Source organism: Chinchilla lanigera, unplaced genomic scaffold, assembly GCF_000276665.1.
Source record: "Chinchilla lanigera isolate Chin_1 unplaced genomic scaffold, ChiLan1.0 scaffold00057, whole genome shotgun sequence".
In the NCBI taxonomy this organism is placed as follows: domain Eukaryota; kingdom Metazoa; phylum Chordata; class Mammalia; order Rodentia; family Chinchillidae; genus Chinchilla; species Chinchilla lanigera.
Genome location: NW_004955458.1, coordinates 14,804,209 through 14,822,518, shown reverse-complemented (window position 1 = coordinate 14,822,518; position 18,310 = coordinate 14,804,209). Strand labels below are relative to the sequence as shown.

Sequence of the window (18,310 nt, the reverse complement as noted above, 5' to 3'; positions counted from 1 at the left end):
GCGGCTGGTTAGGGAGCGCTGGGTTAGGGTTAGGGTTAGAGAGCGGGTTAGTGCAGGGCAGGGGATCGCAGCGCCCTAACAGGCGGCCCGCGTCCCTCCCGGGCCTGCCTGCCCGCCTCGGTAGCGAGTTTGTCTTGCTGTTTAGGTGTTGAAAGGTGCGAGGCAGGGCAGTGCTGTGTCCTTGGTGGAGCTTGGGAATAGTCCGTCCGTAAAACTTCGGCGTCCAGGATGAGCTCGCGCTCTGGAGCCGAGACCTGCAAGGGTCGCCTTGGCGTCGGAGGCTGCGCGTGGCCTCGCGCGGCTGGGGATTAAAGGTGTCACGCCTGACCTCTTAGCACGGCGCTGGGTACACGAGCAGTTATTAAGGAGCTTGTCTGCTTAATCCTCAGGATCAGCTGTCTTCGGAGGTTCTGAAGTTATTTTTACTGACGCCGCTTTGTAACAATATTTATTTATTGCGCTATTCTCAAATTGCACTTTGCATTTCAGGGGCTGAGTGAATACCAGAGGAACTTTCTGTGGAAAAAGTCTTACTTGTCCGAGTCCTGTAATCCCTCAGTGGGGAGAAAATACCCGTGGGCTGGACTTAGATCAGATCAGTTAGGTAAGTTGAGAAAATTGATAGGGATTATAACTTGAATGTAAACCTGAGACTAAGTCTACAAAGTGATTTATTCCAAGTGCACTTGGCGTGTTGGACACATTCATTTATTTAATAAATGTTGTGAGTGTAGTATGGCCCCAGTTTCCCAGCTCTAGGGGTGTAACCCTGAACCAGACAAAGCCCTGCAACTGGAGACAGCAAGCAGGTAACACGGTAACTGAAGGAGATTTCAGGCTGAGGGTAAAACAGCAGAGAGAGTGACAGGTAACAGGAGGGAGTGGTGGGTTAGATGGAATGAATACACTGTAGATTCAGTGGTGAAGAAAGGCTCTTGTGAGGACGTGACATTTGACCTGGAACCTGAAAACTGAGAGGGAGGGGCCGGGCCTAGGAAAGAGGTTCCTAAGTCTTGAGGGATGGAAGCTGAGGTAGGTGAGGTACTTGCCCCAGGTTCACAGTTCGTGGCAGGGCCACGGTGTGAAATCCCGCCCGTCTTGCTCAGAGAATGATGGAATACAGACAGACTGATTTTATTGTACTTGCTAGTTTAAAATTTCTTCTTTGCTTGATTGTAAGATCATTGAAAGCAGGTTCTATCTCCTTGGTCCTTTTGAGTATTTGACTTAGAACCTCGGAATACTCCACTGCTTATTAAAACTTTTTTATTCTTTAAATTTTTATCTTTGTTACTACATGCTTGCAGTACATAGTGATTACCTTCCTCATGGGGAGTTGGTACGTGATGTAACACATTTTCTTTTTCATCACCGTTTCCTCTCTCCCTCTTCCCTCTTTCTCTCGGTCTAATTCTTCATGAAGGAATACACCTGGGTCTGAATCCAGGATAGCTGTATGACCTTGGGCAGAGCCGGCCTGTTTTTACACGTGGGGCTTGTCCAGGATTGCTAGGGGGCCTGAGTGAGAGGCTGCGTGTGACGCAGGTCAGTGCGGTGTGCCCCGTGGGTGCTGTGTGAGCATGAATGACACGTGGTGGGTAGATCCCTCCTCTGACCAGTCATTAAGGCCCGGACTGGGTGCCAAGCCGGGAAGTTAATAGAGTAAGCTCCCTTCAGAGCATCAGGATGCTTAGCCCGAGGACTGACTTTGGAGCCGAGGTGTCCCTGCCTCTCAGGGCTAAGATCTTCTGCTCATGCTCCTGTTTGCGTGCACCCAGAAATCTCCTGCACTGGAGGCGCCATTAGATTAAGAATGCAAAAATCAGTCTTGCTTAAGGTGTCGTGATCCCACTGAAGACGCCGGGAGGGGTCCGAGGGTGCTGGACAGTGGGGTAGCCCCATCGTTGCCCGTAGCTATTAGCTCAGGTCAGCTACACCTGAGGGAAGAGTGACGAAGGCGGCCGTGGAGCAAAGCCGCACTGGAGCACGCTGTGTGGTGAAGGAAAGGACGGTCGGGGGAGGGGTGTCAGCGGGAATTCAGTAAGGGTGAGGAGTGCGTCGAGAGCTCCAGGGTGGCAGAAATGGGGAGAGGTTAGCAGGGGACAGCGGCAGTTTTGCCTAGGGCTGGATGCACATTTACTCTCCTAAATGGTGTATTTTTTTCCTCTTGATGGGAGGCAAAGGGCAAGCACGTGAGAATCTTGCCCAAAATCTGGCGTGTTGCTCACCTGCCCGAGTCCTGGCTCTGTGTTAAAGCAGAGAGAAGTCTAAGGCAGTAGCCTTTAAACATTTTTTGCTTTCATACTTCCTAAAGGACTTTAGAAAATCTTTTGTCCCACTCATTTTTCAATGTTTTTATTCTAAGTTTCTACAAACAATGTAAAAGGGTATGTTTTAGCTTATTCAGTGCGGCCATTTAATTTAGGGGGTGTGTTCATCAGATAATCGGGAAACTCGGCTCGCATTGGCACACTGATCGGCTGATTAGTTTGTTTTTTTTTTTTTTTTTTTGGTTTTTCTCCGGTACCGGGAACTGAACTCACGACCTTGCGCTTGCCAGGCAGGCGCTTTGCCGCTGAGCTAAATCCCCAGCCCCTGATTAGTATTTTTTATGTGAGAAAAAGTCTAATTTAATCTTCTAGTTGAAAATTAATGTGCACGCGTGCGTTTCACAAGACTGCCTTCTCATACCTGAGCTTCAGTTCTGGGATATTTAGATGGAAGAGACTGTAGGAGATGCTGTTCTTTTATTTTTGCTGGTCGCTGCCTGTGCTTTCCTGTCAGACGTCCTCCCTCAGGAACAGTGCCTTCCTGAGTTGTGCCTTTGTTGGTGTCCCCACTCCTGAGACTTGGTTATACACTGGGGTGGCGTGCCGCGGGAGGTGCTTGGCTGGTCGAGGGGCCTGTCTTGGGAGTAGGGTGCCTGCGAGGGGGTGGTGGGACGGGGAACCGCGGATGGCGCATGCAGCCCTCAGGCAGGTGGGCCCGTGTCGAGCCAGGGTACACGTAGTCTCGGATCCGGAAGATAGTAGTCTCTGTTGACCCCTCTGTGTGTGTGCACCCAGGCGTATGTACGCCCCTTTGAAGACCGCTGTCACAGGGAGGCCTGTAAAGACAGGCACCTGTGCTCCATGCCAAAGCATCGTGAGGGAGGCTAAGAAGTGCAGGGTGTTCACCAGGCTGTAGTCTCTGTCTACCTTGCATTTCCTTCTGTTGTGTTCTTAAGTCTCCCTTTCTCACCCTGCAGTGGTTTTCTATTTAAAGGCTGGCTACAAACTAGGCCAGTATCTTAGTGGCTATCATTGGCAGAGCTCATTTTCACCTTAGTAGAAGGCTAAGTTTTTGGACATTTGCTTGCCAGATAGAAATATAGGGAAATTGGGCCTTCGCTTTTGTTAAAAGGCTTCATTCTCTTTAATGCTCAGGAAGTCAAGGCAAAAGTAGAAGCAAGACCCAGCGTAATGACATCTCATCCCTTCTCATCTTGGTCTCCTCTACATAAGAGAAGCTTTGTGAAAAGCTCCAAATTTTGACAGACCCCAGGGCCCTTTGTCTGTTAAGTAGCACAGGAAAGTAATTAGAAACGGAGGCGGCATGGACTGCCTGGCTTGCCAGGGCCATTGTGTTGCAGTCCAAGTGACTTGTGTGAGGATACCTTGAACACCGTGACCCCGATTTTTAATTTTTTGTTATAAAGTTTTAATACTTCTTTAAAGAAAAATGAAATATTTTATGTTGAAAACCTGTACTTAGTTTTATATTCTGTAATCTGAAGGAAATGGTGTGTTATGTGCCTGTATCAACTGAGTTTTAAATTGCATTTCAACTTTCATAAGTTATTAGAAGTTATCTTTGTGACTTCTTGCTTTGCTAGCTTCTATTTTTATATACTGTGTTTTGTAGGGATCACAAAAGAGCCAGGTTTCATTTCAAAGAGAAGAGTCCCTTACCATGACGCACAGATTTCAAAATCTCTCAAGTGGAATGGACCTCTCTCAGAGAATGGTGTGGTCATATCACCAGAACCCGAAGCCCCAGAAACACCAAAATCAGAGGCACAACAAGAAGAAGATGTTCACCAAGGAAAGGTTCTTTCACTAGAGGCCTCCAGGGTTCCCGAGAGAAGCAGATCTCATTCTGCAGACTCCAGAGCTGCAGGGGCTTCAGGTGCTGTGGAAAAGAAAGAGGATGTAGCGACAGACCACACACTGGTGAATGAAACTGTGGAACAGGAACATTCTACCAACCTGCTTTCAGAGACTGTGGATAACGGGGTAGGCATAGTCCGAGTCATCGTTTTGATTTCAAAAGCATAGAATTCTTTACTGGTTTCATCACTTCAGGAGTATTGTATTTTGTGTCTCAAGTTTTCCGTTGTTGTTTGTCGTGTGATTGATGAGGTGTTGCCTTTAGCGTGGAGCATGGCGGTGTTCTGCACGCCGACGGTTTGTACCGCTGTGCTGAGGTACGCCTTCTCTGGGCGGGCGGCCGGCCTCTGGGTTTGCTGCATCACAGATCAGCGCCCGACTCCGCAGGGACAGATCAGGTTGAGACAGAGAAGGGGAGTAGGCCATTGCTCCTGGCACGGGTGCTGAGCTGACTTCTGCCTATCTCCTTTTCAACTTCTCATTGTGGACCAGTGGGAAAACAATCTCAGTTGACAGGAGGAGAGTTCTGGCTGGCTCTCAAGGGTCTTGCATTTCTGCTCTCTTATGTCATAGCTCACCTGGGGCAGGACTGTGTGAGCACATAAGCGGAGGCTGCAGGGTCTGTGTGTGGATCTTACTGCGTCTGCATTTCTTTTTCAATCCACTGCTCCTTCCCTGTTTCACTTCCACCACTGACTGGAACCCTGGAGAGGCACTGGGGAGTGCTGGGGAAGGACCTGTGGCTTGTTGAGAAAGCCGAGGGGTGCAGGGGGATCAAGGAGTGCGACACGTGAGCCTGCTGATAGGGGTCGGAGCGGGGTGTCCAGAGAAGCAGTGTGTGGCTGAGGCAAGGTACTGCAGTTTTTTGGTAACGCATTTAGTTATTAATGATTGATAGAAAGGGACTGAGAGATGTTACTGCTTTCTGGCTGCATAATAGTACATTGATAATATTATGAAAGGAATTTTAAATTGTTTAAAAAGATCTCGTAAAGTTGAAAAACGTTTGTTACACAGCAGGGTGCATATGCTTAGCAGTACTGCAGATCTACGTAAAATTTGTTAAAAGAACTTGCATGTTATGTGTTTTTTAGCACAGTTTAAAGTTTGAATAGATTGTTTTGGCTTTGGGTTGATTTTTCTTGTCCTAACAGTTGGACAGAGCTCTGCGTAAGAAAGCTGGACTGACTGTTGTCCCTGCACATAGTGCCCTGAGAAATTCTGAGTATCAGAGGCAGTTCGTCTGGAAGACTTGTAAAGAAACAGCTCCCGGGGTTGCAGCCAATCAGGTAACCGAAAGGGTGTGGTGTATTTCTGAGTATCATGATCTGATCTAGTGATGTGTAAATACACAGACGTGAGAAGTGAAAAATATTTGGTACTAAGTAGGCCTGAAGGTAATCTCTAGAAAGCAGAATGAGAGTTTTGCTAAAATCACCCCGTTATTTATGCTTCATAGGAGTAATGTCGTACTGTCCTAGGCTACTGATGATCACTGTTGCCAGGCCCATCACACCCTAAATGTGAGGCAGGGTCATGAAAACTCGGGGGCCGGGTAAGTTTTTGCACGCCAAGAGGTCTTTTTAAATTTTAAATTAATACTATTCAGTTGGTTTTATTCTAAGATACTGTGTTTATTTGACTAATTTTTTGCATGTTTCTTTCTCTTAAGAAGGCATACCTACTTTGGATGTTTAAAGAAATAAATATAAAATATGTTGAAAGGAGCACAAGAAATGTAACTCAGCCACTGTATGAAGTGGACAGTACTAGGAACTGGCAATTTAACTATACTTAGAAAACTTAAAAAGTAGAATGATAAGTAAGTGTGCTACTAGATTTCATTATAGTCTTGCACAATTTTAGTATTGAGGTGCCATTTCCAATAAACATTCTGCTGTTTTACTGTAACCATTCTTTGGAAAGATCTTACACTTTGAAATCTCACTTATGTCTGTAATCATACAGGACTTTCAGGCCTTGGTGGGAAGGACTTCCACTTCATTACCCTGGAGGCCGAGACAGTGCAGTCTGTACACACACAACTCCCCACACCAGGACTCGCTGCTTCTTATACTTTGTCACTCTCTCGTACACATTATATTCCTGTGAAAATGGAGAGGATCATTGGCTGAGTCGCCTTACACTGAGATAGTAACGCCAGTGATCATATAGATTGTGGCAGGTTTGGGTGTGTCACTGAAGCTGGTATAACATTTTGGGAACAAATAAATTAATAGAAAGTGGTGTGTTATTAACCTAGAGAATAGGGCTTTTGCTTGCTCACAGATGTTCTTGCATAGTAAGTGTGACTTATGACCTGAAAATTATGATTGTTCAGTTTTTGTAGTGAGTTTGACCTGTAAGATAGAGCTGATTCCAAACAAAGCCTTATTGACAAATTTTACGTGTCAGTGAAAGCACTGTGTAGAAATGTTATTTTTATAGAATTAGAAGTGCAATGTAAAATAGATTGCTAGCAGTATCTTCACCAGTAATTTTATTGATTTTATTAATGAGGTTTCAAAGAACTGCTTTTGGAAGCAAATGCTTTTTGTAAGCTCAAACACTGATTTCGGGGCCTGGATTGCAGAGCTGCGTGACAAGCTTTCAGTGCTGGATGGTGGACCTCTGATGGAGCGTTCAGCTTCATTGGATACCTGTTTTCTGAAAGGGTGTCTTACGTTGACCTGTAAAGGCATCAGAGCAGATTTTCGTCGGACAGTTCTTGAGGTTGTGTGGTACCGGGAGGTACCCTGTTGGAGTGGATCTGTCTGAAGATGTGCTGGTCAGCATGACAGAGCCCCAGCGCCGTGTGACTTGCTCAAGCTCCCCCTCTTTTCCATTTACTTTCTTTGTAATCAGAGATAATATACTGTAAGATGGAAATGGTACTGTAGAATATTAAGGGTAGAAGGAAACATTTAAAAAAAGAAATATAATACCTTAATTTTTTTCTTGACTTAATGAAAAGGCTAAAAATAAGCAAGCAGAGGAAAAGGGGAAAAAAACCCCAAAACCCAACCAGATTGAACATCCTATGTATTCAGAGAATTTTGTATTTAATTTTATGTCATTTCAGGAAGAAAGAAAATTCACGTTAAGGAGCAAAACCCTCTGTACAGTTAACAAAGTCGCCTTAACGAAGTCAGTGTCTGTGTTTATATTTTAAACTTGTACCTATTACTCTTCACCTATAGGGGGCGGGCAGAACTGAGGAGAAAAGGTCAAACATAGGATGATTTATTTCTTATTTTAGCTTACGGATTATTTGACCACAAGTATGATGATTCTTTCAAAATACAGTAATGACTATAGAAAGTTGACCTTTGAATATTAATTAGACATGTGAAATGAAGTTAGAATCAAATATAATTTGGCTTTTTTGTGTCCTGTAATTCAAATACATATATGATAAAAGCAGTTGAAGACCTTAGTTCTGTGTTACTTAACAAACAAAAGAACTAAACTAAACTAATTTTTGTTTTAAGGTTTTCCACAATAAAAGCAAATTTGTTCCACAATTCAAAGGTAACCCAATCATCCATGAAACGGAGTACAAAAGGAATTTCAAGGGTTTATCTCCAGTGAAGGAACCAAAATTGAGAAGGGATTTGAAAGAAAACGGAAGTCTTGAAACACTACCTCCTGAGAAGGTATTCATCAACTTTTAACCTTTAAACAAAACAAATTACCCATTATTTTAGACTCTTTGAATTTTCTTTCACCTGGACTCTTTTTTGCTAGCTCGTTACTGCATCTGTGTGTCCATCAAATGTCAGATATCCACTGTGTGTGTGTTGGAGCCATGCAGTGGTTTGGTGCTGAGAAAATAGGGCTAACACACAAACCCCAAGCAGCCCTCAGGCTACTGGAGAGATGTGTTAGTAAAAATGATACAGTGTCACAGGTACTTACCGCACACTGTGTGAGTCTGTTACGTTTAGTGTCAGATGACTGGCTTTACAGTAGTGTGAGCCCCAGAGGGAACGGTAATACAGAAAGTGATAGAAGTATATGTGTGTGTAATTACTGAACCTAAGCATGCCGATTCAGTGCCAGGATAGTTCACATACAGTGATTACGGCAGTCATGCAAACAACTGCTTCTTTGTGTAGCCACCTTTAAGTTGTGGCATCAGGCGGAATATCGTTGTAAGTTAGAAGAAAGTGAAGTTTAAATACTATTTTTGAATTTCCTGTAACGTTGATACCTGATACTCCATGTTTCTTAAAAATAGAAAGTATGTAACGAAAAGTAAAATTGTGGCCACACAAAGAAGCAGTTGTTTGTATACACAAAGTAAATTCTGTGAATTATACTGGCATTAAACTAGCACGCTTAAGCTTCAGTTTAAAATATGTGTGTGTGTGTGTATGTAGGTTTTTTGGGACCGTTGACATTCTTGGGGCAGTGTTACATTAGTTAGTAAAATGTTGTGGTAGCTTATTCATCAGAACCATACATTTAATTACTATAACAATTAAATGAGCTGGGTGTGGTGGAGCATGTCTGTAATCCCTGCATTCAGGAGGTTGAGGAAAGAAAGTTGCTGCAAGTTTGAGGCTAGCCTAGGCCACAAGGCCACCCTAAACTGCATGGTGAGACCCTGCCTTGAACCCCAGTCCCCAAAAATCAAATTTAGCACATCAAGGATGAATCTAAAATGACTGTTCAATATGTAGTAAGTTTATTTACATAAGTATTTGTTAGTCTCTGACTTTCCTTCCGTTAGGAGCTAAGTCTTTATTGTTAGAAAATGACACTGTATTCCGACATTCATAAAACAAAAACAAACTAGTCAGGCTGGCATGGGGCACCCGCCTGTAATCCAAGTACTCTGGGAGGCTGAGGCAAGAGGGCCCAGTATGGGTATCTCAGTGAGACCCTGTTTCAGAATAACACGGAAAGGGGGTTGGGGATGTGGCCTGGTGCAGAGGCCCTGGGTTCAGTTCTCAGCACCGCACAACAACAACAAAAACAAAACAAAACAAAATGTAAACCAGAAAAAAATACTGGTTTTATAATCTGCTTGTTGATTTCTTGTGATTTCTGTGATCTTTATTAGTTAAAACTTATTCATTGGTGGTATTGGGGTGCTCTATCACTGAGCTACATCCCTAGCCCTTTTCTTTTTTATTTTGAGATAAGATCTTACGGAGTTGCCCAGTGAGACTTGAACTTATGCTCCTCCTGCCTCATCCTCCTTCAGTGGTGGGTTATAAAACTTACTTCTAAGGACACAAATGTAATTAATATCCAAGCCTAACTTTATAACATCTATGTTTTTAACTTTAATGTTTAACATGTCTTAAGCATAAAAGCTTAAATTATTTCTATTTTAGTGTAATAAAATGGATGATCCTTTAAAATTAGAAGCAGAGCTGGCACCAAAAGACTCAGACCAGCCTAAAAAGAAGCTCACTGCTTGGAGACATCAAAGGCTTGGGTGTGTATTTTATAGGAAAATACCATAGTATTTAGATGGTCAGCATAGCGAAATACTTAACTTTCATCTTTTCTTCGTTAGGAAGGTGAATTCTGAATACAAAGCAAAATTTCTGAGCCCTGCTCAGTATTTATTTAAAGCTGGGTCTTGGACACGTGTGAAGGAACCCATGCCAAATCAGGTGGGCGCTCGACATTTTACATTTTCCTGTAGCGTGTGTAAGAATTTAACTTCACAGTGAGTGTCATTTAGTAATAGGGGACTGTAAAGCTGGGCAGTACAGGAATAGTGCTACAAGTGTCAGGAGCTGAAAGCTGTACACATTGAATATAACATCAATGTAGTTACTATTTTTATAATAGACTTTTTAGAAATTTTTTATTATTAAAGCCTTTAAAGTTAAAAATAATTTTTTCTTTAAGCATTTAGTTCTCACTCGGTTGTGTGCACTCAAGTTGTAGAACTGTATCATTATAGATTTGATTTTCTTATTATATCCAGACCTCCAGGCTCTTAACTGAAGATTAGTTTTCAAGAGAAAATTACGTGTCTGACAGTGGTGCCCACTCTCAGTGTGTACTGTTATTATCTGTAAGCAGAAGGAAGGTGCAGTCTGAGCTCTTAGGGATTTGGGTTCTATGTGGGGTACCATGATGTAAGGAAGAAATTCTAGAGACTCAAAGACAGGTTTGAGGAAAGGGTTTATTTCTTAATGCTGAGAAGTGTTACTTTAGCAGAGCTTCTTATAGTCAAAGCAAAAGAAATGGAATGAAAATGTTCTTGATTATTGTATAATTAGCATCTTTAAAAATAATATTTTGACAGTTGTTTTTCTTTTTCTGTGTGCACAAACTAAATTGAAACATTTTCGGTTTTAATATCAATGAACATTCCCTAGGGATGATTTGGGTGAGGGATGGATCTCGTATTCACCTCGGTGCTCAAGACCATGGCCAAGAATTGTGTGTCCTCAGCCTCCGGGTGGGGGCGGGGCTGGCACTGCTGCTGATTCTCTGCCCTGGAAGCTCCCAGACGTATGTCCTGGCCGCGTTTGTGCTGCTCATGTTTAAGGAGGTTGCTTGGTTCCTCCCGCCATGGCTGCTCTCGGCACTCTCTGCCTGAGCATGACTTTATCATGAAAATATTAACTTACTTTTTGAATCTTCTTACAGTTTTCTAGTCCTGAAACTGTCTTCATTTTCTTTAACATTATTGAGATACTATACTTACTGCATTTATTTATAGTGAAGTCATTGGGTGTTTTACCGTAAGTCCCAAGTACCTATTTATTTAACATCTAAGTGGTTGGTTTTATTAGGTGGCGATACATTCATCATCTCTGTTGCTTTATAAAGTGCTTGCTTAGAAATTTTTTTTGGGGGTTGCTACTGGGCTTGAACCCAGGGCCATTGCCCTGCGCGGCATTCCCAGCTCTTTGGTTTTGTTTTATGACGGTTTCACAGGGGCACAGAGTTGCCTACCCGGGGCTCAGCCGTGCGGTCCTCTTCCTCAGCCTCCCGAGTGCTGCGATCGTAGGCCTGCACCTCCATGCGTGGCTGAAAGATGGCTTTCAGTAACCAGCAACTGCAGTGCTGGATCCCTATCCTTGGAATAGTTCCTGAATCTGTGTTACATTTCTTTTTTGCTTGGTTCTTAGGTGATCTTTTAATCATCTGAGCTATTGGTTAAGCTATTGGTTATTTTAATATGTCTTCACAAAGAGTAAGACAAGTAGAACTTTGTTTCAAGATAAAGTCCCACATTCGAGGGACAGTTTGTAGTGTGGCTGGCATTGTATGGACTAAATATAAAGTGACTTCTCAATTTTGGTGCATGATTTTTGAGGTAAAACAAGTTTTGTTTTTCTGTCTAATTTTCTGAGTTTGATTTTCCTGCGTATAAATTTTAAATGACTTTGTTGAACTCTTAATTTGGGAGAAGTGCTGTGGTAATCAAAACATCCTACTTTTGTAGGATGGTGTTTACTCACGTATTGTGTAATTTGATGCCACTGCTTGAGCTGGAAAGGGTTGTGTGCATTGTTTTGAGTTGGGCATGGTTGACTTCTATCCTTTGAAGTGGCTCTAGTTGTTGGCTGTAAGGGTTGTTCTCGAATCCACTGTCGATTTTTTTTCTCTTTGTAGTAGAACATTTCACTTTGGGAAATGCTAGCCTCCTAATTTTTCATCTTAATCTAGGATTATAGAAGTTTAAAAGCCTGTAGTTGTAAAAATATGTTATTACTGGGGTTATTAATAAACATTGCTGATAAAGAGAATTTAATGCATTGAGTTTTAAATATCAGTAATGAACAGAAGTGAATAAAGTTTTATGGGATTTCTGTGTAGGGCCCCCTCTTTTTCCTTTCTAAATATAATTGATGTCAAAACTGTATGTAGAGGGGCTCTTCGTTCATTCTCTCACTTGTCAAGCATAAGGTGTTCTTACACAGGTAGAACGCACCTCCTCTGTTGCTCTTCCTGTGCTGCCCGACACACGGGGTGGTCCCGGTTAGACCTCTTTTGATCCTCTCCTTCAGGCTACATCTCACTTGTTTCTTCTGCATGGATGGTACCAGCGTTAGGAGATAGTTTAGGTTAGGTTAAGGTCCTCTACTGGGCTGTATGCTCATTAAATACAAGGGAGTTTCTTGCTTATCTTTGGCAGCCAGCTGTCTCGTTCCGGCCCACTTCTTAATGAGGTTGTGGAGTCAGTCCTTAACTGCTGTGTTCCCTTCATCGCAGGGAGTTCATAGGTTAATCGAGGAGAACTTCGAGAACGCAGCAGAGAAAGCAAGGGGCAGGCGCGCAGACTTCCCAAGGCGACGGAGTGGCTGTGTAGCGTTCGCTTACCAGCAGTGGACTCTGGAGTGTGTCAGGCACCTTTGACAGGGCTTCTGTGCGTTTAGAGTGTCCTGGTTAGAAGCTCAGCAGACCTGGCTCATGTGGCTCAGTCCTGCCTATAAGCACAAAACTAGAAATGTTCTTTTAAAGGACAAGAATCATTACAAAGGATAAGTGAGCGTAGGTCAATTATATTTTTTTGGCAGTGAAGAAAACAGTGTTTCAGATTACCCTTTAGGGTTGCTTTTTGGTTCGGCTCTTTAGAGCAGCAGGGTGACTCTTTCACCGGGGTGAAGCACGAGTCCCTTTGCATTCAGAGTGGCGCCCTGCAAGGCGCTGAGGGTCACGTTTCTCCAGCTGCCTTTGCATCGCCGCGTTTGCTTTTCCTCTTTAAGTGGCGCAGGGTGGTTCTGGCGCAGTATCCGGGTGTTTTAGTGCTAATAATTTACCTGAAGGTAAAATGATAAATGATAGAAAATAGAGAGTTTTGTCAAGAAGAAAGATTTTAAGAAGAATTTTAAGGGTAAAATACTTTTTTTTTTTTTTTTTAACGTTGTGGACTTGTATTTAGAAAAGCCAGCAGGTGGCAGTATGATGTGTAAAATAAAGATTTTAAATGGTAGGAAGTCTCCTTTTCATATAAAAATGTTATTTGCAATAAGGGAATTCAAATCACTTTATAGCTCATCAGAACTTTTTGTTATATCCTGTCACCTTGTTTAATATATTAAAATTACTAAATATATATATATTAAAACAACTTTTGTGAAAATTTCTTCTTAATTATATATTTAATACATTATTTAGAAGTTGAGGTTTTGCTGATTCCATGGGAAGATGAGGGATTTGGATGGGGAAGCCTCACAGCTGTCTCTTGGGGACATCTCTAGTTAGCAGAAGCATCTGTACTTAAAACCAGGAAAAAGACAGGCTTAGAGTTACTGCCATGTGAGTACTCTTTTAGAAGTGGGAAAATAGGAATAGTAATCAGGTTACCTGTCATCCTCCGTATCCCAGCCGTGCAAGGATGTGGGTAGTTTTCAAGGTAATATTAAGATATCTTTGTTACCCCATTAAATATTACTGAGCATACTGAGAAATATTGATCACCAAATTTACTGTATGTTTAGGAGAAGAAATAATGCAGTGCAGTATTTCACTGATTTCCATTAATGCTCAGCTATGATATGAACCTGTCATTAAGCGTGTTTCTGTGTTCCTCCCCTAGGCTTCCCTAAGTGCCATGTGGTATGCAGAGGTTGGTTGCTTTTGAGCTTTTAAAAACTGTAAATCCGTAGAATACTTGAATAATTTCAGTTGGAGCAAAAATATGTCAGTATTTGTCTTAGCTGTTATAACCTTCTCCTTGCCTGCTGATCTGAAATAAAATAACTGCATCATGCTCTAGCTTGTTTTAATTTCTGCTGAAATGCACATAGTCTGATGACTGTATGTGGCTATTTTTGCCTTCCTTTTTCTTTGGTCTCTGGCTGTATTTGTGAAGTTTCTTTGATATGCTATGTGGTAATTTCTTTGAAGGAGCATTTATAATGACAGATGATGTCTTACCTCCCACATAGGTTAAAGAACTGCGAGAAAAGGCTGAGTTTTACAGAAAACGAGTTCAGGGAACACATTTCTCTCGGGACCACCTGAATCAAATTTTGTCAGACAAGAACTGTTGTTGGGATGTTTCTTCAACCACTAGCTCAGAAAGAAGCATTAGTAGCAACATCAAAGCGCTGGATCTTGCTGGGTGAGATGCTCTTTACGAGTGGTCAAGAAGTGTGTTGTAGCTTATGTGTGCCATACAGTGATGCAGGAACGTGCTGGGATAACTCAGAACTTCTGGTCCAATGAAGATACGTCAACCACTTACTTCATTATTTTTAATTTATTTCTATGAAAATAAATTTATATATTCTCTATAATTTATATATAAGTAACAATGAAATTCTGGAAGGCGGATTTTGTTCTTTGTAACAATGACAGTAGAGAGAGATGTGGCAGATGTAAAAAGACTTGAAAAAGGGAAAGGAGCAACAATGAAAACTCAGAAAATACAAACTGTTAGCACACGGCTGTTAGCGCTCATTCGTGGATTTTGCGGCTCATGTGGAGGTTGGCCCCTGATTTTGGCTTCTGTGATTTTGGGTTTTAAGGTGATTTAACTATGTGCACAGTGGTTTATAGCTAATAAAACAGTGGTTAGTTTTATAGTATGTTAGTATAGCTGTGAACACCAGGTTTCTAAATTCTAATTACGTGATATTTAAAAGAGAATCACAAAATCTTGTGTTTAATGTGTTAAGAAAGAGTCTAAAGTTTGAACCCGCGTATTTGGCCACAAATGCATGAGTTTATGCACAGAGGTCACTTTAGTAACTGCAGTAGTTATACCTTGTTGGGTCCTAGTTCGTGCGTGTGAATTCCTGTTTTGGGCTAAGTGTGACTTTTGTCTGTAGCGGTACGAGGACGCCTACGTGAGAGTAAGAGTAAGGGAAGAAAATTACGTTTTGGGAGTATTTTAATAGACATTACATGGTAACTTGTTATACTACATGATGAGATCTTAATTTGACTTCTTTCCTTAATGTCTGGACAAGGCAGATGTATGGGATGGAGAACCGTGGAAGGGAATGATGAGCTCGCTAAAATTAGTATAAGCAGAAAACTCACACTACTTAAATTTAACATAAAACTTACTTTATGATGCAGGGATCCCACAAGCCATAAGACTTTGCAGAAATGCCCTCCTCCAAAATTAGAAGAAAAAAGAGATACTTTGGAAGTACAGCCCCAGAAGGGCACTGCGGAGACGCTGGGTGTGTCGGAGACTCCCGCCCTGCCTGTTAGGAGGCGGCTGGCGTGGGATGCAGAGGACACCAGTGAAGACCTGCAGAAGCAGCACAGAGCGGAGAGAGAGGAGGAGGAGGAGGGAAGAGCAGGGAACGAGCAGGTGCATGCGGGCGAGCTGGAGGAACGGGACACACGCGGGAACTCCCAGGCAGACGAGACAACAGAAGGGTGAGGGCTTTACGCTTCTCAGCGCATCGCTGTGCATGGCTGAAATGTATTCTGTTCTGTCTTTAAGGGCAGTGGTTTACACGCTTAGTTTTATGACTGATAAGATTTTACCCTAACGTCACAAAGTAGGCACTGGTTTATAATTTGGCCCACGGAGATACTTGAGTCGTCGCTAGTTGGTGATTAAACACTGGGCAACGTGGGAAGGAGGATTATTTTCATGCATGTCTTGTAATTATGATTTGCCAGGCTTGCAAATGTGTTCAGAAGAATGACTTTCTTTAAGGACAAAAAGCTGGTGCTTATTAATACCTGATCGCTGTACTGAAAAAGAAACTATACTGTATTTAAAAAGTGATTTCTGAAAATAGCTAATTCCTTTTGTTTTATATGTAGATTGCTTTGGGAACTGGTTCTTTACCATTGGCAAAGTTTTGTATATAGTCCAAATCCTTTTATCCGTGGTGGTGGTTGCAGCTAGTCTGGAGATTGGCCCCGGGTTAATGGAAGAACTCCCAGCTGGGTGTTGCTGACTTGCAGTGATTGTCGTCCTTTTCCATTATTTAGTTCCTTTTAATTGCACATTGATTTGTTACTCCTCAGAAACAAAATGGCCTTCTCTTCCTCCTTGTATCCTTTACAGTGTTGACAAAGTACTTTTATCACATTTTTGGAGGAAGTGCTTCCTAATGGATGGTTTCCACCTGCAGGTCAGAGTCTTCTGCACCCTCGGGGAAAGGAGGCAGGCTTCCTACTCCGAAGCTGAGAGAGCTGGGCGGAGTCCAGAGGACTCACCACGACCTCACCACCCCCGCCGTCGGTAATGGGCAAGCACCGTGCGGTTCCCACGCGGCTTGCGTCTTCCACACGAGTTAATTTCACTGAAACCTGGCCTCTGCGTCTTCCAGGCGGAGCTGTGTTAGTGTCCCCATCAAAGGTGAAGCCTGCAGTCTCAGAGCGGAGGAGAAAAACGTCCTCTCAGGATGGCACAGGCACTCCGAAGAATTCCACGAAGGTATTTGTATTTGAGGGAAAAGCATCTTCTAGAGCTATTTCAGTTGCGTATAATAAAGGAAAGAGAGGTTTGAAAAAAACGGTACTTCAGATTTGAGAAAATTCTGCCTGTGCTATGTGGAGATGCTGCTGGTGACCTACTTTTGAGGAGGAAGATGCAGTGAATTTTGTTTCTTTTCCCGGCAGTGGCAGTGCGCTGCTGCTGCTAAACTTCCGGATGTTGGTAGTGGCTCAGCAGGAAGGGAGGGAAGTCAGACAGTGCGATTCAGTGAACACCTTCCATGCAGCACTGCGGGCATGCAGGAGCGGGGCGAGGAGGGTCCTGGTCCTCCGGAGCTTGTGCTCCGGCAGGGGAGAGAGCGTGGGCAGCAGGGAGACACAGCAGGACGCGGGGTGGTGCTGAGTACCGCGGGGGAAGTCGCCGCAGGGCAAGGGTGACCCGGGATCTTTGCCTGGCGGTAGGGATGGGGCTGTCAGTTAGCTGAAGTGTGCAGAAAAGAGGAGTTAGGAAGGGTGAGGAATTCTGTTTGAACATGTTCGGTTTGAGAAGTTTATTGTTTTTATAGCCAGGTGTGTTGATTAGCAAATTAGCCAGGTAAGCGCTCTGCCGCTGAGCTGCATCTCCAGCCCCCTTTTCATTTTGAAACAGGGTCTCTCCTAATTGCACAGACTGACCTCAAACTTGGGGTCCTCTTGCCTCAGCCTCCCAATGGGACAAATGAGGTTACAGGCAGGTGCCGCTGTACTGGGCTTGACTGGAGCATCTGTATCATGTAGATGGTACAGTTAGCGATGGCCAACCTTTTGCAGACGAGTGCCTAGACTGCAACCCAAAGCCGCTTACTTGTTGCAAAGCGCCAAAACTGCAATTAAACCTGCATGCTGAGGTTTTAGTTTGGAAAGAACAACTCATACATTGACATCTTTCGTCCTAAATGAAAAGTAGATAGCATGTGTGCCATAGGTTCACCTCCACTGACTGGTATAGGTATAGGTATTATTATTATTATAGGTGTAGGTGTTGTTGGAGGAGCTCCTCAAAGAAGTGCTTATAGACGGAGAAGAGTGGTGCAGACGTGTCTGAGACCTAAGATTTTGGTGTTAGGAAGTTGGCCAGCAGAAGTAGAAGAGCATCAGCCCAGAGAGGTGGGAGCACACAGGAGACTGCAGCCGGAGGTGTGAAGGGAGGCACATGCGACGTGGTGAGTCAGCAGTGTGTGAGAGTTGGTTATTGGACTTAGCAGCTTGGAGGGCGTCGATAACCCTGACAGGGTGCAGCTGGTGAAAAGGAGGACCCAAGGCGGGAACACAGGGAGTCGAGAGAGGAGGGGCTGAGGTCGGCTGCCGCGGAGGGTTCCAGCAGCAGGCAGAGCCGGCAGAGGCGTGGCTGTGAGAAGCGAGCGCGAGGTGGAATGGGGAATGGTAGCGGCACGTTTGTGTGCTGACGCGGACAATTCCGACCACAAAGCGGGGTTTGGTGAGCCAGGAGTGGAGGGGACGTGGCTGGACAGGAGGGAGGGCGAGGAGCCACGGAGACTGGCGGGGTTGCCGCAGGGGAGGCAGCACTGTCCGGCTTGTGAGCACGGGGAGGAGAGCTGGCAGCAGCTGTGGAAGCCTCTTCTGATTGCTTATTGGTGAGGTGTGAAGAGTCCTTGCTGAGAGAGGCTGGGGAAGGAGATGGTGTGGACTTGAGAAAGTGGGGAGGCGCGGAGTGGTCCTGTGGGCCAGGGAGATGGAGCGACCCAGGGAGACGGGACCCGGGGAGACGGAGCCACCCAGGGAGACGGGACCCGGGGAGACGGAGCGACCCAGGGAGACGGGACCCGGGG

The 18,310-nt window shown here is 43.9% G+C and overlaps 1 protein-coding gene and 1 long non-coding RNA gene across 10 annotated transcripts in view; one reads left to right on the top strand and one right to left on the bottom strand.

Moving 5' to 3' along the window:
• Positions 1–18,310, top strand: part of Mdm1 (Mdm1 nuclear protein) — a 33,276-nt gene that overhangs the window by 599 nt on the left and 14,367 nt on the right. For 4 of the 9 annotated variants that reach the window (XM_013521000.1, XM_005397470.2, XM_013521004.1 and 1 more), the window contains exons 2-12: positions 490–604; positions 3,904–4,274; positions 5,303–5,437; positions 7,640–7,804; positions 9,494–9,597; positions 9,679–9,778; positions 13,669–13,698; positions 14,021–14,196; positions 15,159–15,467; positions 16,178–16,287; positions 16,376–16,482. In XM_013521000.1, the coding sequence (XP_013376454.1) occupies positions 490–604; positions 3,904–4,274; positions 5,303–5,437; positions 7,640–7,804; positions 9,494–9,597; positions 9,679–9,778; positions 13,669–13,698; positions 14,021–14,196; positions 15,159–15,467; positions 16,178–16,287; positions 16,376–16,482 (1,722 nt within the window). Of the gene's footprint in view, positions 1–489; positions 609–3,429; positions 3,503–3,903; positions 4,275–5,302; positions 5,438–7,639; positions 7,805–9,493; positions 9,598–9,678; positions 9,779–13,668; positions 13,699–14,020; positions 14,197–15,158; positions 15,468–16,177; positions 16,288–16,375; positions 16,483–17,493; positions 18,293–18,310 lie in introns of those variants that run through there. The other 5 variants (XM_013521006.1, XM_013521002.1, XM_005397471.2 and 2 more) reach the window with 5 other exon arrangements.
• LOC102003096 lies at positions 4,071–5,095 on the bottom strand. The gene is made up of 2 exons (XR_262998.2): positions 4,248–5,095; positions 4,071–4,170 (listed from the first exon to the last, which is right to left on the bottom strand). It is a non-coding gene; the product is annotated as an uncharacterized LOC102003096 (long non-coding RNA).